General features: G+C 37.9%; 1 protein-coding gene across 10 annotated transcripts in view; it reads right to left on the bottom strand.

The window, feature by feature from the left end:
- Positions 1 to 27,812, bottom strand: part of PHTF2 (putative homeodomain transcription factor 2) — a 160,742-nt gene that overhangs the window by 89,516 nt on the left and 43,414 nt on the right. For 4 of the 10 annotated variants that reach the window (XM_034964317.3, XM_034964321.3, XM_034964320.3 and 1 more), the window contains exon 3: positions 21,702 to 21,775. The exons of the other annotated variants lie outside the window; for them this stretch is intronic. In XM_034964317.3, the coding sequence (XP_034820208.2) occupies positions 21,702 to 21,775 (74 nt within the window). The remainder of the gene's footprint in view (positions 1 to 21,701; positions 21,776 to 27,812) is intronic. 10 annotated transcript variants of the gene reach the window in all.

The raw sequence follows: 27,812 nt of genomic DNA, 5'->3' as shown, positions 1-27,812 counted from the left end.
AAATAGACAAATGGAATTACATGAAACTAAAAAGCTTCTGCACAGCAAAGAAAACAACAGAGTGAAGAGACAACCTGCAGAATGGGAGAAAATATTTACAAACTATCCAACAAAGGATTAATAACCAGAATATATAAGGAACTCAAACAACTCAACAGCAAAAAAACAAATAATCCAATTCAAATATATGGGTAAAAGATCGCCATAGATATTTCTCAAAAGAAGACAAACCAAGTGGCCAACAGGTATGTTAAAAAATCAAAACAAAAACAGCAACAACAAAAAAACTCAACATCACTAATCATCGGGGAAATACAAATCAAAACCACAATGAGATATCATCTCACTCTAGTTAAAATGGCTACTATTGAAAAGACAAAAAATAACATACGCTGGTGAGATCTAGAGAAAGAGGAATGCTAATACACTGTTGGTAAGAATGTAAATTAGTACAGCCACCATGGTAAACAGTATGAAGGTTCCTTAAAAAACTAAAAATTGAACTACCATATGATCTAGCAATATAAAAGAAGGAAGTCCTGCCATTTACAGCAACGTGGATGGAACTGAAGGTCATTATGTTAAATGAAATAAGCCAGTCATAGAAAGACAAATATTGCTATGTTCTCATATATGGGAGCTATAAAAGTTGATCTCATGGAGGTAGAGAGTAATACAGGAGACTGGGAAGTGAGGAGGATAAAGAAAGTTTGGTTAATGGGTGCAAAACACACATAGAAGGAATTAAGTTCTAGTGTTTGATAGCACAGGAGGGTAACAATAATTTATTATATATTTCAATATAGCTGGAATAGTTTTAAAATGTTCCCAACACAAAGACATGATAAATGTTTGAGGTAATGGATATCCTAATTACCCTGATCTAATCATTACCCATTGTATGTATCAAAATATTACATGTATCCCATAAGATGTATAATTAATTACGTATCAATTAAAAATTTAAAAACTGAAAAAATGAAACAGATGTAAAGACCTTCAATAACTTGCTCAAAGTCAAAAGAGAACCAATGACAGAACCAGACTGAAAGACAGGACGTTCTATTCCAAAGATCTTTTTTGTTTTTTTGTTTTTTTCCTGCTTGATTTTTAAGTCACTAAGATTAATAAAGTACGAATAGGATCTATATTTATGTGTGGTACAAAGTCAAGTTATTCAAGCCAAAATGAAAGGGAATATTTATTTTAAAATTTCTCACATACTGTGCTAGAACTTTCTCAAAAATCATTTAAAAGTCAACATTATCATTCCCCTTTTAAACATGAGGAAACTGAGTCTCAGAGATGTTAGCCCAAGGCCAGATAGTTTTTAAAACACAGAAGTTGGATTCCATCTGCAAGCATAAAAGCCCATAGGCTTTCCATTATCTAATGCTACCTTCCTAGGATAAATCTGATTTGTCTTTTCTCAAAATAATAGCAATTTGTAGAAATTGCATTCTTAGTAGCAGAAACCGTTTCAAATTACTTGTTTAGATGAGAATTAAGTAAATGTGCTACCCATTTCAGGTATATCCATTCTTTGACTTACTGAAATTTGTTTTTAATTAATCAGAATATGAAGAATAGCTTTCACTTTTTCTTTGTATTCATGATTGTAATAAAAAGTCCAATTTTGGCTGGGGGAGTTGGCTCATGCCTGTAGTCCCAGCACTCTGGAAGGCTGAGGTAGGAGGATTGCTCGAAGCCGGGAGTTCAAGACCAGCCTGGGCAACAAAGCAAGACTCTGTTCTGCAAAAAAAAAAAAAAAAAAAAAATTTTTTTAATTAGCCACTTGCGAGGTGGTGCATGCCTGTAGCTCCAGCTACTTGGGAGGCTAAGGCAGGAAGACTGCTTGAGCTCAGGAGCTGGAGGCTGCATTGAGCTATGATAGTGCAGGATACTATACTCTAGCCTGGCAACAAAGTGAGACCCTGTCTCAAAAGAAAAAACAAAAGATCCAATTTTATTACTTCTTTCACATATAAAAGGCTAAATGCCATCCAAGGAGACTGGGAAGTTTCCACCAAGGTACTTTATATAGAATGGGGGGAAAAAGGAAATGTTTCTTAACATTAATGGGTATATTTATGATATCCTCTCATCTGTATTAACTACTTTATAAAAGGTACTGGGCATGATTTGCCCCCTAGAATACAACTTGCTTTAAAGTTCTGCCAACTTTGTAAATTCCTTAAACAGGGATTCATCAATCTACTAAAACAAAAGATCATATGTAAAGGAGAACTGCACAGATGTTTTACAGCATCAAGCTGTAGATTAAGTATTTACTTTATTACACTGTCTATCACCCAATCTAAGATGATGTCAGGAGAAAAAAATGAAAGCTCTCACATACTTCTTGTCAACTGCTATCTACTATTAGATAATTTTTTCCTATGATACACCAGAACTCAGCTGCGCCCTTTCCGCCACCTTGGATAGAAAGTCCAACCACAGTTACTGAAGGATACTAACGTCTCTGCTTTTTACTCCTCAAATGCCAGTTGAGGCAGTTAATGTTCACAATATTACAATAACAGCAATAATAAGTAGTCAGCATTTATCAAGTGCTGATACCCCTTCCACATATTAACTTATTTAATTCTCACAGCACTATTAAGTAGATACTACTGCTATCTCTATGTTTACAGTATAAAAACTTAGGCTGTACAAGGTTAAATAGTAGCAATAAACAGGAATTCAAACACAGACAACCTGGCTCCATAGCTGTGCTCTTACCCACCAGTAATTTCATTAATATCCATCCACAAAAACGACCCTACGTTCACTTGCCTTGGTTCTGATCACTAAGAGATGTCTGGGAAGGGTTACATTTAATCCCTAATCATTGTCATATACTTCTCCCTGTATTACCTTCTGTGGGCTATCTTGCCAGCAGGCAAGCTGTCAGGGCTTATTTAAAAAGCAAATAAAAATATACAAAACTCTTCAAGAAGTCCAACTTAGCCTTAACAATATGTAAAATAATTAGTATTATTAATCAAAGGGTAATTATAAGGACTAAATGTACTAATATGTATGGAGCAAACAACAGGAACAGACATGCAAAAGCTCAATAATTAACCATTATGTCATCTGGCTATTACCTAATGCTTCCTTTTCCTTCATATTGCAGCATGTGACAAGGAAAGAATGTATATGCCTATTTGCATTCTTTTACTACTCATCATAGCATATACTCTGGTTTATCATTCTAAAACATAACCCTGACTAAATCATGTGTACAAAATATAAATCAAGGCTACAGTACCATCCTTGTTTACATATTTCTAATAGTTTACTATAAATAGCAAGAAAAGCTATGTCATATTTTAAGGCAATTTAAATGCCAAAAATATTAACATAACTTGGTTACTTATTTTAAAAATACCTAACATATTGTTGCTATTCATTCATTTGAAATCAAATAAGAGACCATTAAAGAGAAAAATCTTATGCTGTACAGACCAGTATTAACTTTTTTTTTTACTGACGAGACAACTGAGGCTTTAAGAGACGTCAGGTTTTACAGATGGTAAAACCCAGTTTCTGACTTCCAATTCCATGCCCTTTCCACTGCACCACACTCTTTTACGTAACTTGTTAACCACAGGCCAGTATTTTCCTAAGTATGTTCAACAGATACTCAGGGGAAAAAATTAAGTCAAATAAATTGAGAAATGATGTTTTCTCTGTCTGCCTCTTAGACAGTCAACTACACATTATTTGCACTGGAAAATCCTGAAATCATAAAACTTGTTTGCCTGTGTCTCACTCAATATTTCCCAAACTGATTTGACTACAAAATCCTTTTATTCTCCTAATACTTATTAACATCATGTAGAGCACACTTCAGGAAATGTTACTACAGAATAAACTATTACGTTTAATAATTTTTTTTTTTTTTTTTTGGAGAGGTAGTCTCGCTCTGTCATCCAGGCAGGAGTGTGGTGGTGTGAACCTCTGCCTCCCAAGTTCAAGTGATTCTCCTGCCTCGGCCTCCCAAATAGCTGGGACTACAGGTGTGCACCACCATGCCTGACTAATTTTTGTATTTTTAGTAGAGATGTGGTTTCACCATATTGGCCAGGCTGGTCTTGAACTCCTGACCTCAAGTGATCTGCCCGCCTTCGCCTCCCAAAGTACTGGGATTACAGGCATGAGCCACCGAGCCCAGCCTAATACTTAATGTAATAATCAGTATAAAGAGCCTATTTCACAGATTTGACAACTCAAATCAAGTCCCTTGAAATAAGTGCCTGGCTTGATTCATGGCACATCAAAGGTACTTAATTTAAGAATAAAAAACTATATAAATTAAAAGTTTAATATAAATACTGTCTCCTGACAGCACTGTTATCAAAGCAGTAAACATTTACCAAGTACCAAGTATACAGTAAGACCCTGAAATAATGGCGATATAAAGATAATGATTCTTACTCTCATGGATTAGCAGGGGAGATTAATTATCAAGTCAGGCTGTAATAAGCAGTAGAATAAACAAAATACCACTGTAATACAGAAGTAGAATAATAATTGATGTTATAAAAGAGATTGGCTGGGTGACATGGCTCACATCTATAATGCCAGCACTTTAGGAGGCTGTGCTGGGTGGATCATGAGGTCAGGAGTTTGAGACCAAGCCTGACTAACATGGTGAAACCCTGTCTCTACTAAAAATACAAAAATTAGCCAGGCATGGTGACGCATGTCTGTAGTCCCAGCTACTCAGGGGGCTGAGGCAGGAGAATCGCTTGAACCCGGGAAGCAGAGGTTGCAGTGAGCTGAGATCGTGCCACTGCACTCCAGCCTGGGCAACAGAGCGAGACTCTGTCTAAAAAAAAAAAAGAAAAAAGGAGATTCCCAAGTAATTATTGTTAAATGGAGCAGAATGAATTTAGCTTATATGGAACATCTCAGAATGTTTATATCTAGGATGGTAAAAGAGGATCAAGATCTCTCTGTAGCTTTCCCTGTCTCCATGCAGAAACAATTGCTCCCATTTCAAATTTTTTTCCTCAGTGAATACTATCATACTACTAGGGTCATGTCAAAAAGATTCAGAAGCCAACCTAAATAAGCTCCTATTATTAAGACAGAACAATCTGTCTGACAATGGGAAAGACATTATTATGGACAATAACTCCAACAGGTGGAAACATATGAAATATCTTTAAAGCCATAAGTTCATAATGATAATTAAACAAACAAGCAACACAGTGGTGACCTTTGGAGGATGCTAGGTAACTACAATATTACTCTGTAAACTGTAAAGAGAAAGAATCAAGAAAAAAAAAAAAGCGCTATACCACTGCCACAAAAAGAACACACACAACTTTCCCATAGGAGCACTAGCAGAAGGAGATACCTAATCCAGTTTTCAGGGGATTATGAAAGATATCCGTGAGGGGAAGATGCCAGCTTTGAGTTTTAAGGAGCAACTTCAGTTAAAAAAAAAAAATTAAAAGCATAAGTGGGCAGTCTAAACACTAAGGTGAAAAATAGCATGGGAAGACTTCAAACAGTTTTATTTGGAGGGATGGTGTTAGAAGGTAAGAAAAGTTGAAGGCTGAAAGGGGTAGGCAATGAGGCTACAAAGCTAACTGGAATTAGACCAGAAAAATCGTTATAGGCCTTGCAAAGAGTTTATACCACATATGAAAGAAAGGCTTTGACGAGTGTTAAAAAGATAAGTGACAAGGTCAAATTTTTGTTTAAGATAAATCACTCTGGTGGATGTGAGAAAAAATATTTAACTGGAACAAGAATGAAAGAGTAATGAAGGTAGGGAGATCACAACAGATTTGAGAAATATTTAGAAGACAAAAGCAGTAACAGAATGGTGACTAGAGGAAAAAATTTACAGGGAACTTTATGTGAGTTCCTGTAACACTTTCAAGGTAATTCTACTGTAGCATTTACCATAAAGCATAATAGTTACTTGTTTACATCTTGGCTCCCTCATGATGCAGAGTTTCCTAAAGATAAGAACTCAGTGGGGCTGGGTAAGGTGGTTCACACCTGTAATCCCAACACTCTAGGAGGCAGAGGCTGGAGGATAACTTGAGCTCAGGAGTTTGAGCCCAGCCTGGGCAACATGGAGAAACTCCATCCCTACAGAAAATTTTTTTAAAACTAAGCGGGGATGGTGGCTCACTCCTGTAGTCCCCAGCTACTTGGAAGGCTGAGGTAGGAGCCCAGGATGTTGAAGCTGCAGTGAGCCATGATCGTGCCACTGCACTCCAGCTTGGGCGACAGAGTAAGAACCTATCTTCCAAAAAAAAAAAAAAAACAAAACAGGGAACTCAGTGCCTGATACATAGTAGGCACACCATAAATGTTATTTAAACATAAATGCGTGTAAATCCTATCAGGACATGATTTTTTGGAAAGAGAAAGTCTTGGTTAAAAAAAAAAGTCTTTAATAATCCATGTGTAATAAACTTTAGCTTTAGAACTACACTGAGACCAGGTGAGGTGGACAGGGAAGAAAAAAAAAATCTTTAATCCTAAAAATCAATCTCTATAGGTAAAACTAAATGTACTGAATTTTCCTTATATGAAATCAATGTAAGGAGGTTCTACCTAGTAATTTACTCCTTGGTTTTCTACCAGTAAATAAAAATGAACCATATAATAAAGTGTCACAGTGGACAAAACAGCAGTAATTAGAAATACACCCTGCTGCCTACCATTTTGAGATTGGAAAAATAAGACCTCATTCCTCTGATTCCCCAAAGCTGTAAAAGAAGTACATTTTAATAAGGCTACCTTACTAACTAGCTCTTTATATACCATCCTACTTCATTAGAGATTACACTATCCCCCTTCTCCACAAACTAGGTAAACCAGAACTCTTTGTAATTCGAATCCATCACAGGGGTAGAGAAAAAGACACCAAAAACAGAAAGCAAACTAAAGCAAGACTTCACTTAAAATGGCCAGGCAAATATATGCCAATAAGGATATTGATTCAGGGCAAAAGTTCAAATGGGAAACTTTTAGGTTGTATATCTTCAGCATTTTATTCTCTGTGAATCAATCCTTGGTGCTGAATCTACAGCTTTTATTTGAATAAACTCTATGGTCCATTAGGCAAAGAGCAATTTAGCTTCTAAGTTTACCTGTTAAATGGCATTTATGTCATTCTTTGTAGAACTGTAAACATACAGCAGGTTAACAACAGTGTTTTAGTCACTCCCAGGCCTTTCAAAGTTGGTACATTTGCCTAATTTTAGGCTGCCAACAGTAATCTACTACTTTATTTCACCATCATGTCTGTTGCTATGGTTAAAAATAAACTGACTGCAAGACACTTGGAATATAACCGGCAAATATTATATCATTGATGAACATCTCTGTTTTAAACCTATTCATCAAAAAATGAAAAAGATTACAGGCTAGTTTTCCAGTAAGTCATAAAATATTTTTCTTTCCAATACCCCACAGGTATAAGAAGCTTTATTCAATAAAGAACTTCAGCTCTATTCAAATAGCATCATTTCTTGGATCTCCTCATACCTGTGTAAACTACTACTTTAATTTTTAGGTGCTGTATCTGGCAACCGCTACAGGCCAATGATTGCTTCCTTTTAACGGAAAAACTATTCCTTTTATCCAAAAAAAGTCATAAGCAAATGACTGCAGTATTTCAAATAAATTATATACTATGTAGAAATTCCTAGTCTTGATGTACCAAGGTATTTGCAAAACAAAAACCAAAAACATTCTATTATGAAACACTTAACTTCTAAAGAGAACAAATATAAAATAAATGTTAAAAATGTAGAAATGTATGTATTATAGTGCCTTAACACTGTAAAAAAGACATTTCAAAAACCTTGAAGAATTTTCTACTGATAATGTTTTTATGAACTCAGTACTTTTATACTAAGGAGAACTATAGATGGATCCCCTTGGAGTCTATAAACATTACTGTGTAGAAGCCTAAAAAGGTACTGCTAGGGAAGAGTGAAAGGTATTTTCTTCTATTTTTCCTTTTTTTTTTTTTTTTTTTTTTTGAGATGGAGTTTCGCTCTTGTTGCCCAGGCTGGAGTGCAATGGCACGATCTTGGCTCACTGCAACCTCCGCTTTCCAGGTTCAAGCGATTCTCCTGCCTCAGCCTCCTGAATAGCTGGGATTACAGGCATGCGCTACCACGCCCAGCTAATTTTGTATTTTTAGTGGAGACAGGGTTTCTCCATGTTGGTCAGGCTGGACTTGAACTCTCAACCTCAGGTGATGCACCTGCCATGGCCTCCCAAAGTGCTGGGATTACAGGCATGCACCACCACAGCTGGCTAATTTTTGTATTTTTAGTAGAGACGAGGTTTCACCATGTTGGCCAGGCTCTTCTCAAACTTCCGGCCTCAAGTGATCTGCCCACCTTGGCCTCCCAAAGTGCTGGAATTACAGGCATGAGCCACTGTGCCTGGCCTATTTACCTACAATTCTGCAAACTGATTAAACAACAAATCAAGATAAGGCTAAACTGAGAACTCACAATAAAGGACAGATCTATCACAGTGTATTATAACCAAAGTCATAATAGACAATAACAACCACAAATCAGGAAAATATTAGAAAATGGTCATTTCTACTCTATCTGCAGCGTTAAAGGAAAGAGTCAAAAGTAAAAGAAAATTTGATCATTTAAAAAAAATACCCAGAAAATTCACCACGTAGGATAGTGCATTCCTCAAAATTACCATGTAGAATTAAGTGTAAGATATAACTGAAACTATATCTGCCTTTATAGCTATCTATTCTATCCACTTTTTAATGCATCATTTGTTTTGTTCCTTCCTAAAACACCCCTCTTTACCATGAAAACAAAGTACTTCAAAGGATCCCAGATAAAGAATGACACACCCTAAGGAAAAAATTGTGTTAGAAATTAAAGCAAACAATAAAAATAAATAAATAAAAATTTAAAAAGAAATTAAAGAATAAGGGAGAGAGCAATTAAATGTAAGTACATAATTTTCAAAAATACAAAGGAAAACTGACCACTTCTAACGGTGTTTTTCCATTTTAACTGATATAGAAATGTCCAATTTAAGAGAACAATTAAGGCCAGGTAAGGTGGCTCATGACTGTAATCCTAACAATTTGGGAGGCCGAGGTGGGAGGATAACTTGAGCCCAGGAGTTCGAGACCAGCCTGGGCAGCAGAGTGAGACCCCATCACTACAATACACAAAACAAAAAATTAACAGGGCATGATGGCACGTCCCTATATGGGAGGCTGGGGTGGGAGGATTGCTTGAGCCGAGGAGGTCAAGGCTGCAGTGAACCGTGATTGTGCCACTGCACTCCAGCCTGGGTAACAGAGTGAGAACCTGCCTCAAAAAAAAAGAGCAATTAACAAAAACCTTTAATTTAACATTTGATTAATAACAACAGTCTATATTTAGCAAAAGTGAACAGAAGGGAGAGGAAGTGCTATAGCAGTATTTATTGAATACCTACTATACACCAAGCACTGTACTTGGTGTTTATATATGTTGTGTCATTTAATCATCACAGCAATTTTAAAAGGATTCTTATCTCAATATTACAGATAAAGAAACCAAGGCTTAGGAAAGTTAAGAAACTCACCCAAAGTTGCTAAATAAAAATAAAACCAGCTAACCTAGGACAGCCAAATATGTCCTCTAGTACATAATCACTTTAAATTGTTGTGTATAATTAGCCCCAAATACAAAATCCTGTAGCCTCAAAGACAGGAATGGCTTTTCGGTAGCCTGTAGCAGTTATAGAAAAAATAATATTCTCATACATTTGATTTCAATAAGAGTATAAATTTTTTAAACTGCACATGTCGACTCAACTGCTCCAATTTTATAACAAAAACAATGGATTAATATTTTATACACATCTAAATGTAAACTTTTATATTCAATGTTTTTTGGTCCCAATAGAGACAATCAGCATTTTAAGAGACAATCAATAATTTATCACAAAGTAGGTTTGACAATCCTCCAAGATTAGGACATTGAGAAATATACACTCTGGTTTAACTTACATGCAGTTTTTTAAAAGTGAAAGAATGTTATTATTATTTATAATAAGTAAGAAAGGAAACCTCATAACTGTTAGGTTAAACAACCCAAATATCTATTTATTTAATAAGAACTGAAAGCAGAAAATTGTGCTTAATTTTGCATAAACGTATTCCTTAACACTTCATATAAGAGGAGCTAGGTGCCAGGCATGGTGGCTCACACTTGTAATTCCAGCACTTTGGGAGGCCAAAGCAGGAGGATTGCTTCAGCCCAAGAGTTCAAGGCCAGCCTGAGCAACACAATGAGACAGGGTCTCATTGTAAATTAAAATAAAAAAAATTAGCCAGGTGTGGTAGTGCATGCCTATAGTCATAGCCTCAGCTACTCCAGAGGCTGAGGCAGGAAGATCGCTTAGGCCTGGGAGGTTGCGGCTGCAGTAAGCTGTGATTGTGCCACTGTACTCCAACACAGGTTAAGACAGAGAGACCCTGCTTCAAAAAAAAAAAAAAAAAAGAAGAAAGAAAGAAAAGAAATTCTCACTTCCTGTTTTGCAAGGTATCTTTAAGGAATGAAAAATTTTTTTAAAAAAAAGAGGACCTAGGTGTTCGACAATCGTAACTTTTAAGAACGTGAAGAAAATATTTGGGATCCCGATCTTCTCTTACTCAGTTCTTCACTGGTGGTCTACGATACAGCTACACAGATGGAAATAAAGCTACACATCTCCACACGAAATCCATTAAAACCAGTAAATATACTTCAGTTATCCTTCCAGTAGTAGGTTGAATAGTGTCCCACAAATATTCACATGCACCGGAACCTCAGAATAGTTCCTTATTTGGAAATAAGGTCTTTGCAGATGTAATTAGTTAAGGATCTCAAGATAAGATCTTAACTTAGATGAGACTTAAATCCAATGACTACTGTCCTCATAAGAAAAGGAGAGAACACAGAAAGAGTGTGAAGAAGGCAATGTGAAGATGGAGGTGAAGATTGGAATGATGAATCTACAAGCCAGGGAACAACAAGGATTGTTCACTAGAAGTTAGGAGAAAGCAGAGAACAGTTTTTCCCTCACAGTCTCTCTCCAGAAGGAACCCATCCTTGCTGACACCTTGATTTTGGACTTCTGGACTCATGAATGGTGAAAAAAATAAACTTCTATTGTTTTAAGTCACCCAGTTTGTGGTCATTTGTTATGAAAGACATAGAAAACCAATATAACTTCTTATATCTTGTTATAACCACTGAGTTAATTTATTTCATTATCACAATAAATTAAACCATGAGACTATATACAGAAGCACTCTTGGGAAAAATGCTATTTAAATGTATGGTGGTACTCTAACATCATCATCATTCCTGTCATTGTTAAATCAACACATATGTATCTGTAATACTAACCCTATCTTTAAAAAAAAAAAAAAAGTGTATACTTCTCCAAAGACAGAGACATCAGAAGTCACCTAAAAACAAACAAACAAACAAAAAAAACCTCTCAAATTAAACAAATGAGTTACATCAAAGTCTCTTCAGTCTGTTTCTCAAAGAAACTTTAGGATAGGAAGACCAGTGGCCTAAAAGTCAGCAGACCTTAGTTTTGGTTTTAATCACTAATTCATGATCAAGTTATTAACTTCTAAGGGTGTCCGATTTCTTGCCTATAAAGCAAAAAGTTTAACAGGAACTAGATAACCTCTAAAGTCAAACCCTCAACTATCACATAGTATAGTTTCTTTTTTCCTTGTAAACAAATAAAACTAAAACCCAAATTATTTAGGCTAGAGATACCCAAACTGGAGACAGTGTGTAGGAGGAAAATTAAGAACTTCATAACCAAAATAGGGAAGAAAAATCCTAAGTGAAAAGGCAAATGTTACAACAACTAAACTAACCTATCTATTTCTGCTAGGATAAGTCTTATTTTTGGCAAGTAAGTGACATTAAAAAGGAAGAGATGGAAAACATGATCAGTGACTGAAGCAAGCAAAATTGAGGTTTATAAGTGCTATTTAATCATGACTTTGCTGTATGCATGTTAGACAACAAACACCAACTAAATACCCACTTTTCTACCTTTGGATATTAGAAGTCTAGTATTTCAGATTTTTCATTTACAAGAAATTTTAAGCCTCATGAGAATTTTTTTAATCCATGAAATAAAGTACTCTGATAAGTTTAAGGAATATAAAGCAATAACTCTGGGTTGACAGCTGACCCATGTATCAATAATTAATCCTTAAATAAATATAAAAGACAGTGTTATCCCTTTATATACATGAACAAAGTGGAATTCAGAGAAATTAGGCTACTTATCCAAAGTTATACAGACTCTCAAGAACAAGGATTCAAATCTCTGCTTTCTAAAACCCAAAACCTGTGTTCTTGTTAACTACTAAGATACACTGCCTCATATGGTGGTTACCATCAGATGGTTGTGACGGAAGGTTTTTGATCTGAGCCATATTTTACACAGGTGTTCAGCTGGTAAAAATTCATCAGGCTGATTTATATTTCATGTGATTTTCTGAATATATACTGTTACTTCTTTAAAAATTAATATGTGTTTGTATATACATACTCCTTCCATGTTTTAGTCAGGGCTCTTAAAAAAAAATCCAATTCAAACTAGCTTCAACAAAGGGAGAATTCCTTAGCGGATAATGGCTGAACTACTCAAAGCTTGGGGCAAAGCTAATCTCAGGGTAGAGAGAATCCAGAGACCAGAGTACCATGATGGCCTGTGGTTGTCTCTTTTTCCTATTCATGACCTCTGGTGCTATCTCATTTCCTCCTTCTTTCCACAACTTTCTCCAATACAGTAACACATCTAGAGGTAGCTCCAGACTTTCATCCTTGTTAACTCCCCCATGAAAGAAGCAAGAGTCTTTCCTATCAGCTCTAATTTTTGAAAAGTTTATGAAAGGACAGCTTAGGTCACTGCGCATACCTGGACTGATCACTGTGGCCAAGGGGATGAAGAACCATCTCTGGCCTTGCCTTAACCACATACCCACCAGTTTGGCCAGATCAAAGGAAGAGTATTAGTAGCAAAAACATGGTCATTAGAGATATTCTTAAGTACTGAAAGATACTCTAATTTGTCATCTATTATATTGCAAGGCATAACATAATTACTATTATTATTTTTAAGAGTGATACAGTCATCCCTCAGTATCTGTGGGGGATTAGTGCCAGGAACACTTGCAGATATCAAAATCCATGAATGCTCAAGTCCCTTACAGAAGATGGTGTAATATGTGCATATAACATATGCACATCCTCTCATATACTTTATATAATCTCTAGATTATTTATAATACCTAATACATTATAACTGTTCTGTAAATAGTTGTTATACTGTATTGTTTAGGGAATAATGGCAAGGAAAAAAAAGTCTGTACATGCTCAGTACACACAAAACCACCCATTTTTAAAAAATACTTTTAAGCCAGGTATGGTAGCTCACACCTGTAATCCCAGGACTTCGAGCCTAGGAGTTCAAGACCAGCCTGGGGAATATAGCAAGACCCCATCTTTACAAAAAATTAAAAAATGATCTGGGTGTGGTGGTGCATGCCTGTAGTCCCAGCTACTTGGGAGGCTGATGTGGGAGGATCATTTGAGTCCAGAAGTTCTAGGTTGCAGTGAGATATAAGTACACCACTATACTCTAGCCTGGGAGACAGAGCAAGGCACTGTCTCTAAAAATAAATAAATAAATAAGTAAAAATTTTTAAAAATTTATTTTTGATTCACAGTTGCTTGAATCCACAGATGTGGAGCCCACAGACCTGGAGGGCTGACTGTACTTCATATTTATTGACAATTTATAAACCACTTAAACACTTATTTTTATTTTTTAGAGACGAGGGTCTTGTTATGCTGCCCAACCTGGACTCAAAATGTTGGACTCAATCAATGCCTCAGCTTTGTAAGTAGCTGGGTGTGCACACTATAGGTGTGCAACATCACACCTGGTAAAAAAAACTTTCAAGAAATCATATTTAGGTTATTGGAGCAAGATGGTCAAATACAAACCTCTAGCAATCATGCTACCAGAAGAAACACCAAATTGAACAAACTACACAAGAAAGCACCTCTATAAAAACCAAAAATCAGGTGAGTAAACAAAGTACTTTGTTTTAACCCTTATCAAGGAAAGACACACTGAAAAGGGTAGGAAAGACAGTCTTGAATTGTCAACACCACCCCTCCCACATTCCCAGCAGCAGCCACGTGGTGTGGACAGAGTATATCAACGTGCTTGGGGGACAGAAAGTGTAGTGATTATGAGACTTTGCATTGGAACTCGGTGCTGCCCCATCACAGGGGAAAGCAACATGGGGCAGAATTCAGCTGGTGCCCCCGGAGGGAGCATTTAGACCAGTCCCAGGCAGAGGGGTATCATCCAGCCCCGCAGTCAGAAACTGCGTTCCGGCTAGCCCTACCACCACAGGTTACCGCCTTCTGTGGTCCTAAATAAACTTGAAAGGCACTCTAGGCCACAAGGACTGCAATTCTTAGGCAAGTCCTGGTACTGTGCTGGGCTCAGAGCCAGTGGACTTGGCATGCATGCAACCCAGTGAGATAGCAGCTGGGGCAGCCAAGAGAATGCTTGCACCACTCCTTCTCCAACTCCAGGGAGTGCAGCTCACAGCTCTGGGAGAGACTCCTTCCTTCCATTTGGAGAGAGGAGAGTGAAGAGTAAGGAGGACTAAGAAGACTTTGTCTTGGAACTTGGATAGCAGGTGAGCCACAACAGAATAGGGCACTGGGCAGAGTCCTGAAGTGCCCATTCGAGGCTGTAGCTCTCAGACAACACTTCTAGACACCCTGGGACAGAAGGGAACCCACTGCCTTGAAGGGAAGGACACAGCCATGGCATGATTCATCACCTGCTGACTAAAGACCCCTTGGGTCTTGAATACACATAAGTGGTACCCAGGCGGTACTCACTGCAGGTCTTGGGTGAGACCCAGGGTCCTGCTGGCTTTGGGTGTGACCCAGCACATTCTCAGCTGTGATGGCTACAAAGAGTGATTCCTTCTGCTTAAGGAAGAGAAAGGGGGACTTCGTCTTGCAGCTTGGGCACCAGCTCAGCCACAGTAGGGTAGAACACCAGGCAGGCTCCTGGGTTCCTTGATTCCAGGCCTTGGGTCCTGGTCAGCATTTCTGGACCCAGCATGGGCCAGAGCAAAGACTGCTGCCCTGAACAGAGAGAACAGGCCTGGCATTACTCACCAAACACTGAATGAAGAGCCCTTGGTCCTTGAGTGAACACTGGCAGTAGCCAGGCAGTACTTGCTGTGGGCCTGGGGCGGTGGTGGCCACAGAGAGAAACTCCTATATGAGCAAAGGAGAAGGAAGAGTGCAAAAAACTTTGTCTTGTGGCTTGGGTGCCAACACAACTGCAGCAGAATACAGCATGGAGTAGATTTCTAAGATTCCTGACTCCAGGCTCTGGCTCCTGGATGGCATTTCTGTACCTGCCCTGGGCTGGGGTTGGGGGGTACGGGGAGTAGGGCAGGGGAGCTTGATGCTCTGGAGGGAAGGATGCAAGCCTAGCTGGATTTACTACCTGCTGACTGAAAAGCTCTTGGGCCTTGAGTGAATGTTAGTGATAGCCCAGGTAGTAGTCGCTGTAGGCCTTGGGCAAGACACAGTGCCATATTGGCTTCAGGTCTAACCTGCACAGTCCTAGTAGTGGTAGCCAAAGGGGTGCATGCATCACCCTTCCCCCAGCTCCAGGCAGCTCAGCAGACAGAGAGACTCCATTTGTTTGGTGAAAACTAAAGGAAAGGAAGAGACTCTCCCTGACAATCCAGGGAGTTTTCCCAGTTCTTACTGAAGACAACCAAAGCAGTACCTGCACAAGTTTGCAAGAGTCATAGCATTACCAAGCTTGGGTTGCCCCCTGATGCAGACATGGCTGCAGTGACCAAAGATTTAGATCACAAAACTAAATTCCCTTTGAATACTTGGAAATCCTTCCCAAGAAGGATAGGTACAAACAAACCCAGGATACAAAGAATACAATAAATACCTAACTCTTCAATGTCCAAACATCAATGAACACCCACAAACATCAAGACCATCCAGGAAAACACGACCTCACCAAATGAACTAAATAAGGCACCAGTGACCAATTCCCGAGTAACAAAGATATAAGACCATGAAGACAGATAATTCAAAATAGCTATTTTGAGGAAGCTCAATGAAATTCAAGATAAAAGAGAGAAGGAATTTGGAATCCTATTAGAAAAATTTAAAAAGATTGAAATAATTTTAAAATGTTAATCAAATTCTGGGGCTTCAAGATATACTGGTTGACTTTAAAAAAAAGAAAGAGAGAGAGAGAAAAAAAAATCTAGAGCTGAGTGGCCAGGCACGGTGGCTCATACCTGTAATCCCAACACTTTGGGAGGCCGAGGTGGGCGAATTGCTTGAGCTCAGAAGTTTGAGACCAGCCAGGGCAACATGTTGAAACCCTGTCTCTACTAAAATACAAAAAATTAGCTGGGCATGGTGGCGCACACCTGTAGTCCCAGCTACTCAAGAGGCTGAGGCACGAGAATTGCTTGAACCAAGGAGGAAGAGGCTGCAATGAGCTGAGATCACATCACTGCACTCCAGCCTGGGCAACAGAGCAAGACTCTGTCTCAAAAAAAAAAAAAAAATTCCAGAGCTGAAAAATTCAACTGACATACTGAAGAAAACATCAAAGTCTGTCAACAGCAGAACTGATCAAGCAGAAAAAAGAATTAGTGAGCACACTATTTGAAAATACAGTCAGAAGAGATAAAAGAAAAAAGAATAAAAAAGAATGAAGCATGGCTATAAGATCTAGAAAATACCCTCAAAAAGGCAAATCTAAGAGTTACTGACTTTAAAAAGGAGGCAGAGAGAGAGATATTGGGGTAAAAAGTTTACTCAAAGAGATAATAACAAACCTAGAGAAAGATATCAATATTCAAGTATAAGAAGGTCGTAGAACAACAAGCAGATTTAACCCAAAGAAGACTACCTCAAGGCATTTAATAATCAAACTCCTGAAGGTCAAGAATAAAGAAAGGAGCCTAAAACTAGCAAAAGAAAAGAAACAACATGCAATGGAGCTCCAATACATCTGGCAGCAGACTTCTCAGTGGAAACCTTACAGGCCAGGAGAGAGTGGCATGACATATTTAAAGTGCTGACGGAAAAAAACTTTTATCCTTTAATAGTATATCCAGGAAAAATATCTTTCAAACATGAAGGAAAAATACTTTCCTAGACAAACAAAAGGTGAGAGATTTCATCAACACCAGATCTGTCCTTCAAGAAATGCTAAAGGGAGTTCTTCAATCTGAAAGGAGGTTAAAAAGCAATAAGAAATCATCTGAAGGTACAAAACACACTGGTAATAGTTAAGTACACAGACAAACACAGAATATTGTAACACTGTATTTGTGATATATTTGTGATATATTTGTGATATATATACTCATATATTGAGTAGAAAGACTAAAAGATGAACGTATTAAAACTAACAACTACAACAACTTTTTAAGATAAAGACAGTATAAAAAGATATAAATAGAAACAACAAAAAGTTAAAAAGCAAGGGGCATTTGCTTGTTAGTTTTTGCAATCGGTATTAAGTTGTCATCAGTTTAAAACAATGGGTTATGAGATGTTACTCACAAGCCTCATGATAACCTCAAATCAAAAAACCTACAACAGATACACAAAAAATAAAAAGCAAGAAATCTAATTTTTCTATTTTTAGTAGAGATGGGGTTTCACCGTGTTGGCCAGGCTGGTCTTAAACTCCTGACCTCAAGTGATCTGCCTGCCTCAGCCTCCGAAAGTGCTGGGAATACAGGCGGGAGCCACCATGCCCAGTCAAAAATAACTTTAAAAAATTAGCCAGGTGGGTGGCACATGCCTGTGGTCCCAGCTACTCAAGAGGCTGAGGCAGGAGGATTGCTTGAGCCCAGGAATTCAAGGCTGCAGTGAGTTATGATTGTGCCACTGCACTGCAGCCTGGGCAACAAAGCAAGGCTATCTCACACACACACAAAAAAACCTTTGGAAACTACACAAACACATGGAAATTAAACAATATGCTCCTGAATTACCAGTGAATCAATGAAGAAATGAAGAAGAAAATTTAAAAAATTATTGAAACAAATAAAATAGAAATACAACATACTAAAACTTATGAGATACAGTGAAAGCAGTACTAAGAGGAAAGTTTAATCCTCTTTAATCCAATCAGCCCCTATATCAAAAAAGTTGAAAAACTCAAACAACCTAACAGTGCATCTTAAATAACTAGAAAATAAAAGCAAATCAAACCCAGAATCAGTAGTAGAAAAAAATAAATAATAAAGTTCAGAGCAGTAATCCCAGCACTTTGGGAGGCCAAGGCAGCCAGATCACTTGAGCTCAGTAGTTCAAGACCAGCCTGCATAACACAGTGAGATCTGTCTCCAAAAAAAAAAAAAATCAGAGCAGAAATAAATGAAATCGAAACCAAAAAATACAAAAGATCAATGAAATAAGTTTGTTTTTTGAAAAAATAATCAACAAACCTTTAGCCACACTAAGAAAAAAAGAAGACACAAATAAATATAATTAGAGATGAAAACGGACATATTATAATGGACTCTACAGAAATTCAAAGGATTATTAGAGACTACTATGAGCAACTATATGCCAATAAATTGGAAAACCTAGAAGAAATGGACAAATTCCTAAACACAGACAAGCTACCAAAACTGCACCATGAAGAAATCCAAAATCTGAACAGACCGATAATAAGTAATGAGATCAAAGCTGTAATAAAAAGTCTCCCAGCAAAGAAAAGCCCAGGACCCAATGGCTTCACTGCTATACTTTACCAAACATTTAAAGAACTAATACCAATCCTACTCAAACTATTCTGAAAAGTAGAAAAAGAGGGAATACTTTCAAATTCATCTTATGAGGCCAGTATTACTCTGATACCCAAACCAGACAAAGACATATCAAAAAAAGAAAACTATGGGCCAGTATCCCTGATAAAGACAAAAATCCTCAACACAATAGCAAACCGAATACAATAACACATTAAAAAGATCATTCATCATGACCAAGTAGGATTTATCTATGGATGCATGATGGTTCAACATATGCAAATGAATCAATGTCATACATCATATCAACAAAATGAAGGACAAAATCAATCAACATCCCTTCATAATAAAAACACTAAAAAAACTGGGTATAGAAGGAACATACCTCAACACAATAAAAGCCATATATGATGGATGCATTGCTGGTATCAAACTGATTAGGGAAAAGCTGAAAGACTTTCCTCAAAGATCTAAAACACAACAAGGATGACCATTTTGTTTTTTCCCCCCAAAGCCCCCACATTCTGGGAAGAAAACAGATCACTTTTCTTTTCTTTTTTTTTTTTTGAGACAGGGTCTCACTCTGTGAACTAGGTTGGAGTGCAGTGGCACAATCATGGCTCACTGCAGCCTCAACCTCCTGGGCTCAAGTGATTCTCCTGCCTCTACTTCCCAAGTAGTTGGAACTACAGGTGTATGCCACCATGCCTGGCTTATTTTTTCTCTATTTTTTTTAGACACGAGGTCCCACTATGTTGCCTGGCTGCTCTTGAACTCCTGGGTTCAAGAGACCCTCCTGCCTTAGGGTGTGAGCCATCGTGCCTGGCTTTTTTTTTTTTTTTTTTTTTTTTTTTTTTGAGACAAGGTCTTGCTTTGTCTCTCAGGCTAGAGTGCAGTGGTGGCACAAACATGGCTCACTGCAGCCTCAATTCTAGGGCTCAAGTGATCCTCCCACCTCAGCTTCCCAAGTAGCTAGAAATAAAGGGGCATGCCACCACACCTGGATATATATATATTTTTTTTAATTTTGTAGAGACAGGGTTGAGCCATGTTCCCCAGGCTGACATTGAACTCCTGGCTTCAAGCAATTCTCCCACCTCAGCCTCCCGAAGTTCTGGGATTACAGGCATGATCCACCATGCCCAGCCACTGCCCACTTTCACTAATGTTATTCAACACGGCAATGGAAGTCCTAGCTAGGGCAATCAGACAAGAGAAGGAAATACAAGGTATCCAAATTGGAAAGGAAGAAGTCCAATTATCCTTGTTTACAGATGATATGATCTTTTACTTGGAAAAACCTAAAGACTGCACCAAAAATCTATTACAACTGATGAACAAATTCAGTCAAGTTGCAGAATGCAATCAACATAAAAAAATCAGTAGCATTTCTATATGCCAACAGTGAACAATCTGAAAGAGAAATCAAGAAAGTAATCCAATTTACAATAGCTACAGATAAAATAAGATACCTAGGAATAAACTTAATCATGCAAATGAAATGTCTCCACAATGAAAACTACAAAACACTGATGCAAAGAATTAATATTGTTAAAACGTGCATACTACCCAAAGCAATCTACAGATTCAATGTAGCACTATCAAAATGCCAATGACATTCTTCAGAGAAATAGAAAAAATAATCCTAGAATTTAATTTATTTGGAACCACAAAAGACCAAAAATAGCCAGACATTCTGAGTGAAAACAACAAAACTGGAGGAATCACATTGCATGACTTCAAATTATACTACAGAGCTATTATAACAAAAACAGCACGGTGGCTGGGCACAGTGGCTCACGCCTGTAATCCTAGCACCTTAGGAGGCCAAGGTGAGTGATCACCTGAGGTCAGTTCAAGACCAGCCTGGCCAACTGATGAAACCCCGTCTCTACTAAAATAAATAAATAAATAAATATATATATAAATTAGCCAGGCATGGTGGCGCATGCCTGTAATCCCAGCTACTCCAGAGGCTGAGGCAGGAGAATCACTTGAACCCAAGAGGCAGAGGTTGCAGTAAGCCGAGATCACGCCACTACATTCCAGCCTGGGCGACGGAGGGAGACTCCATCTCAAAAAAGCAAAAACAAAACAAAAAAAACTCCAGCATGGTACTAGCATAAAAACAGACATGAAGATCAGTGGAACACAATAGAAGTCCAGAAACAAATCCATATATCTACAGTAAGCTCATTTTCAACAAAGGTACTAAGAACATCACGATGGATGTTCTCTTCAACAAATGGTGAAAGTAGTCTCTTCAATAAATGATCCTGGGAAAACTGGATATCCCTATGCAGAAGAATGAAACTAGACTCCTATCTCTCATCATATACAAAAATCAAATCAAAATTGATTAAATATTTAAATCTAAGACTTTAAACTATGAAACTACTACAAGAAAACATTGGGGAAACTCTCCAAGATAATGGACTGGGCAAAGGTTTCTTGAGTAATACTACCAAAGCACAGGCAACCAAAGTAAAAATGGACAAATGCAATTACACCAAGTTAAAAAGCTTCTGCAGAGCAAAGGAAAATATCAACAAAGAGACAACCTACAGAATGATAGAAAATATTTGCAAACTACCCATCTGACAATGAATTAACAACCAGAATATACAAGGAGCTCAAACAACTCTATAGGAAAAAAATCTAATAATCCATTTTAAAAATGGGCAAAAGGTCTGAATAGACATTTCTCAAAAGAAGACACACAAATGGCAAACAGGTATATGAAAAGGTGCTTCACATCATGGATCATCAGAGAAATGCAAATCAAAACTACAGTGAGATATCATCTTACCTCAGTCAAAATGGTTTTTCTCCAGAAGACAGGCAACAACAAATGCCGGCAAGGATGTGGAGAAATGGGAATCCCTGTACATCGTTGACAGGAATGCAAATTAGTACAGCCACTATGGAGAACAGTACAGAGGTTCCTTGAAAAACTAAAAATAGAACTACCATATGATCCAGCAAGCCCACTCCTAGGTATATACCCTAAAATAGGAAATTAGTATACTGAAGAGATATCTGCACTCCCATGTTCACTGCAGCAATATTCATGATAACCAAGATTTGGAACCAACCTAAGTGTCCATCAATGAATGAATGGATAAAGAAAATTGGTACATATACACAATGGAGTAGTATTCCGTCATAAGAAAGAATGAGATCCCGACATGTGCAACAACATGAATGGAACTGGAGGACATTATATTAAGTGAAATAAGCCAGGCACAGAGAGACAAACTTCACAGGTTCTCACTAATTTGTGGGAGCTAAAAATTAAAAGAATTGAACTCATGAAAATGTAGAGTAGAGTGATCATTACCAGAGGCTGGGAAGGGTAGTAGGGATGGGAAACAGAGATGGTTAATGGGTACAAAACCACAGTTAGATAGAATGAATAAGATCCAGTACTTGATAGCACAACAGGGTGACTACAGTCAACAATAATTTACTCTACAATTTAAAATAACTAAAAGGGTATAATTAGAATGTTTGGAACACAAACAAACAATAAACACTTGAAGTGATGGATACTCCATTTACAGTGATGTGATTATATGTTTGTATCAAAATATCTCATGTACCCCACAAATATTTAAACCTACTATGTACCTATAAACATAAACATAGATTTAAAAATCATATTTAAAGTTGACTTATTCTGTCACAACCTGTGTGATTCATCCAAGGGAAGCATTACTATCTGCAGCTTACAAAAGAAAAAACTAAGGCTCAGAAAAATTAAATAACATGTTCAATATCATAAGCTGGTAAATGTCACAAAATCAAATAGAGGTCGCGATGCTATACACAGTGCTCTTTTAACCTTATCATACTATAAAGCATGGTAGTTTAAAATTACATTCAAGAAAAGGACATAAAAGTGAAAATGTAATAAGCGCATTTGTCTATGGTTCAGTACTTCTTTTTGGTAGATCTTAATTTTCTCTCTACTACTATAACCAGCCAAGGCAAGAGGACTGTATAGAAAGCCATACCCCATCAGAAAGCACTTCTGTGTATCACTTAGGATGCTTTCAGAAACAAGAAACTAAAAAACCCAACTTCAAATGACTGAAAAAATACAGAGATTTATTCTCTCATACAGTAAGAAATCCCAAATTAGGTCACTTTCAGAACTGATTAATTTTATGGTTCATAAAGTCCTAAAAAGCTCAAGTTTTCTTTCCATCTTTCATTTCTGACATCCTCAGCCTATTAGAAAGCTCCTTTCATGGGAACTAAGTCACTATAAAAGCTTCAGGCTTGCAGGCTCATGCCTGCAATGTCGACACTTTGGGAGGCTGAGGCAAAAGGATCACTTGAAGCCAGGAGTTCAAGACCAACTTGGGCAACAGAGCAAGACCCAGCCTCTACAAAAAAGGAAGAAAACTACCTGGGCATGATAGTGCAAGTCTGTAGTCCCAGCTACTCGGAAGGCTGAGCAAGAGGACTGCTTAAGCCCAGGAGTTGGAGACTGCAGTAAGCCATGACTGTGTCACTGCACAACAGCCTGAGTGACAGAGCGAGACAGGCAGGAAGAGAAGGGAACGGAAGGGAAGGGGAGGGGAGGGGAGGGGAGGGAAGGGGAAGGGAGGTGAGGGGAGGGGAGGGGGGGAGGGGAGGGGAGGCGAGGGGAGGGGAGGCGAGGGGAGGGGAGGGGAGGGGAGGCGAGGGGAGGGGAGGGGAGGGAAGGGAAGGGAAACTAATTTCAGGCAACAGTGCCTCACCCACCAATGTCCCACGACAGGAAGGCAACCCTCTATTTCATATCATTATACTGTTATTTAATATATGTAAAGCATTGAAAAAGTGGCACATAATAAGCATCACATAAGGTTTGCTATTATTATTATTGGTTGTTTTTAGGATGTGAGAGACTTTTCCCAGAAGGCTTCATTTCTCATTACCCATAATTGGAATACATGCCCCATTCTATGCCAGTCACTGGCAAGGGAAACAGAATGCCATGATTGGGTTAGACTTATCAGGATTCACCCCCTCTGAGACTTCGGATACACATTCTTTGGCTGTAAGACCTGTGGAGAGGAATGAATTCCTTAACAAAATAGAGGCTCTTTCACCAGGAAAAAAGGTCAGGAATAATTTTGGGTAGGAAACCCCCATATGGCGGTCCTCCACACATCCTTTCTTCTCAAGGAGCTAAAAGAGAAGGGGTATGGAGGGACCTTGGGGCTTATTCTCACAACATGGAGAAAGGCATCTGTGATGGGAAGGAATAAGCCAACTCTAGAAAAGCAATAGGAAAAAAGAGGCAGACGGACACATCTGATGGTGCTCTGGTCTTGGGATTAAGTCAACCTTGAGAAAAGCTTCACCACTCAGCACGGTTTAGCTTGAAAGCCAATAAATTTCCCCTTTAAGATAGTTTGAGTTAGATTTGTCTTACCTGCGAAAGAATCCAGGCGACTGATGGAGGAAGGATAATATTAAATGACTGCACATGGTTTTGGAGTTGAAAGCTGAGACTTAATACTTTTGAGCCATCTGTGCAACCTTAGGCAAGTTAGTACTCTGAAATGCCCTACACATACTTAAGTACACACACATACACACACACACATGTGCGCATGCCCACACACACATTAACATGGCTGAACTTTACCAAAAAGGTGGAAAACTTAAAGTTCCCAACTATTTACAATTGATAGCAGTTACCAGTCAAGTTCATGTTACTCAGGCTAGTTTCTCATTTAAATTACTAAATGAATCCCAAAGCTGGCTCATATTTAAAGGCCATTAAACATATTCATTAGTTTTCTCATTGGCAATTGACTCCTTAAAGACAATGACCAAGATCTGTATCATACAGTTCTTCCTCAGCCCTATAAGCTAAATTCACTATTTTACTATGACTATACAATCTTGCCAGTGCTTTTTTTCCCTTTTAAATTTGGGGAGTTTTTCTAAGCCACTCTTCTCTTATATGTTTATCTAGTGAAAATAGAACCTCATTCTCTCATAATTTTATCTGCACAGTCACAGTGGAATCTTACGGGTCACTATATTGTTTAAAGGAATACTTAGTGTGTCAATTATCTTTCAATACATGTAATTTCAGGTCCCTATTTCAAATAACTTCCAAAAGATAAGTAACTCCATTCCCTCTCCTTGGAAATGAGAAACTAGATATATGAAAGCAGAGTATTTTGCTACAAAACACATTCAACAGCTCATTATTAACTAAAAACTATTCTGGTTTCTCCCCTGTTGTCATTCTTGTTGCATTAACAGTTCCTCCAAGTTAATAACTGAAAATTACTCTGGACCAACAGGAATTTTAAAATTATTCATAACTATGAAGGCTACAATAGGATAAAATGAAGTTTAAAATTGGATATTAAAGGACTTTTAAAATGTCAAAATAAACCATGCATAGAATAATTTATTTAGGCCGGGTGCAATGGCTCATGCCTGTAATCCCAGCACTTTAGGAGGCTACGGTGGGCAAATCGCATGAGGTCAAGATTTCGAGACCAGCCTGGCCAACATAGCAAAACCTCATCACTACTAAAAATACAAAAATTAGCTGGCCGTAGTAGCACCTGCCTGTAATCCCAGCTACTGGGGAGGCTGAGGTAGAAGAATTGCTTGAACCCAAGAGGCAGAGGTTGCTGTGGGCCAAGATCGTACCACTGACTCCAGCCAGGGTGAAAGAGTGAAACTCTGTCTCAACAAAAAAACAAAACAAAAGAATAACTTATTCAAAAATACTTGATAATTAAGTAGAATTTCTGTACACATTTATAATAATTTCAAAGTTTGTTTTCATTTTCTCCTGGAAATTTCACATCTGATATTAGAGCTCATGTTCAAAAGAGTCTACAAATCAAGTGATGGCTTTTGGCCATTCAGTATTCAAATCATAAATATAAAAACGTCACAATTTTCTAGTGGAGAAAGGTGACTCTAAAGTGAGTTATGGTTGGGCACAGTGGCTCAGGCCTGCAATCCCAGCACTTCGGGAGTCCAAGGCAGGAGGATCGCTTGAGGCCAGAAGTTTGAGACCAGCCCGGGAAACATGGTGAAATCCCGTCAAAAAAATACAAAAGTTAGGTGGGTGTGGTGGCATGAGCCTGTAGTTCCAGCTACTTGGGGGGCTGAGGCAGGAGGATCGTTTGAGCCCAGGAGGTCAAGGCTGCAGTGAGCCGTGTTCACACCACTGCACTTCAGCCTGGGTGACAAAGTGAGACCCTCCCTCAAAAATAAAAAGAAGTGAGTTACTAACCAAACAAATATTCAAGAAAATGAAGATAAATGTTTTTGGTTTTTATTTACAAGGATACTACTCAGTATAAGCTGGATACTATTGAATGATAGTCACAAAATCAAAGAACATTATAATATTAAAACTTTTAAAAATCATATAATCCAGGACTTCTTAACCTGGGTTTTAAGACAGATGTGATATTTTCTGTATATGTATATTGTATACATTTTTCTCAAAATATGATCCTTGGCTTTCAACACAAAGGGGTCCATGATTGAAAAGAGGCTGAGAACCATTAGCTAGTCAATGTAGAAAAGTGGAAATTGAGACTCAAAGAAATAAAGTTATTCACCTGTGGTTAAATAATCAGTAAGTACAGCTGCAGTTCTCCTGCCTTCATTTCACTGAAGTATAAATGCCTCTAAAAATTTTTTTAATAAGCATATATTTAAGAGAAAAACAGATCTGTGTGACCTAAGCCAGTGAGGGGAACCCTCAGGCTAATGATAAAAGAAAATACTAAGATGGCAGCCGGGAGACATGACTTAAGAACAATCTATTCAGTATGGACTAGATGAACAGAGAATTCTAGGAGAGTCAGTTCCAAGAAAGGAAAAAGGGAAGAGATAAACCTGAATATGACTGACTGCAACAAGAGAAGTGTTACAATTTCATCAGAGACTTAGAAAAAGAATTCGAAAAACCAAGCAAAGGGGAAAAAAAGTTACACAGATTGGAAATATTATAACATAACATATCTTTAAATGATACATACACAAACATAATAATGTAAGCACCAAATACTGATTTTACCAAAATTTGGAGTCACTGGGATGATAGAGGGGGGAAACTTAGGGGAAGCTTATAAAAAAGCTAAATCCTAATCATATAGTCAGAAGTCAACAAGTAACATCTACAATAAAATGACCAAGAAAAAACAAGGCAGGCATGCTTCAAAACATGAAATATCATTTTTAAAAATGGTGTTATTCAACAAAGGCTGTCTTAGAGCATGGGTCAGCAAATCAAGGCCTACAGGTCAAATCTAGACCCTTGCCTGCTTTTGTAAATTAAGTTTTACTGGAACACAGCCATGCTCATTAATTTTATATAGTGTCTATGGCTGCTTTTGTGCTACAATGGCAAGGCGAGGTTGAGTGGTTGCAGCAGAGACCTATGACTCAAAACCTAAATTATTTACTATCTGGCCCTTTAAAGAAAAAGTCAGTCAATCCAATCCTAGTTTAGAATGTTGTATGACATTTTGTATCTCTGACTCCCACCCATAAATGCCAGTATTCCATCAAAAGTTATTAGGATGAGGAGTGGGAGAACTTTGGTTTCAGAACCAATGAGCTATAAAGACTTTAAAATGATTGCCTCTGGGGGAGCAAAACTCAAAGGTTAGGTAAGGATAGGGATGGATAGTATTGCAGGCTGCTTTTTTTTTTTTTTTTTGCAATAATCCTTGAAACACTAATCTTTCAAAGTATCACATGTATTTCTTCAATAAAATTAAATTTAAAAGCAAAAGGAAAAGAATAGAGCAAATCAAATCCAGTTAATGGTTCTGGCAACTCCCTAATTTATGTGATAAGCCTGGGCAACATGGCAAAACCCCGTCTCTACTAAAAATACAAGATCTAGCTGGGCATAGTGGCACATGCCTGT

The sequence above is a fragment of the Pan paniscus genome, chromosome 6 (genome assembly GCF_029289425.2).
Source record: "Pan paniscus chromosome 6, NHGRI_mPanPan1-v2.0_pri, whole genome shotgun sequence".
Lineage (NCBI taxonomy): Eukaryota > Metazoa > Chordata > Mammalia > Primates > Hominidae > Pan > Pan paniscus.
The sequence above is the reverse complement of the archived record's forward strand: the minus strand, read 5'-3'. Positions and strand labels throughout refer to the sequence as shown.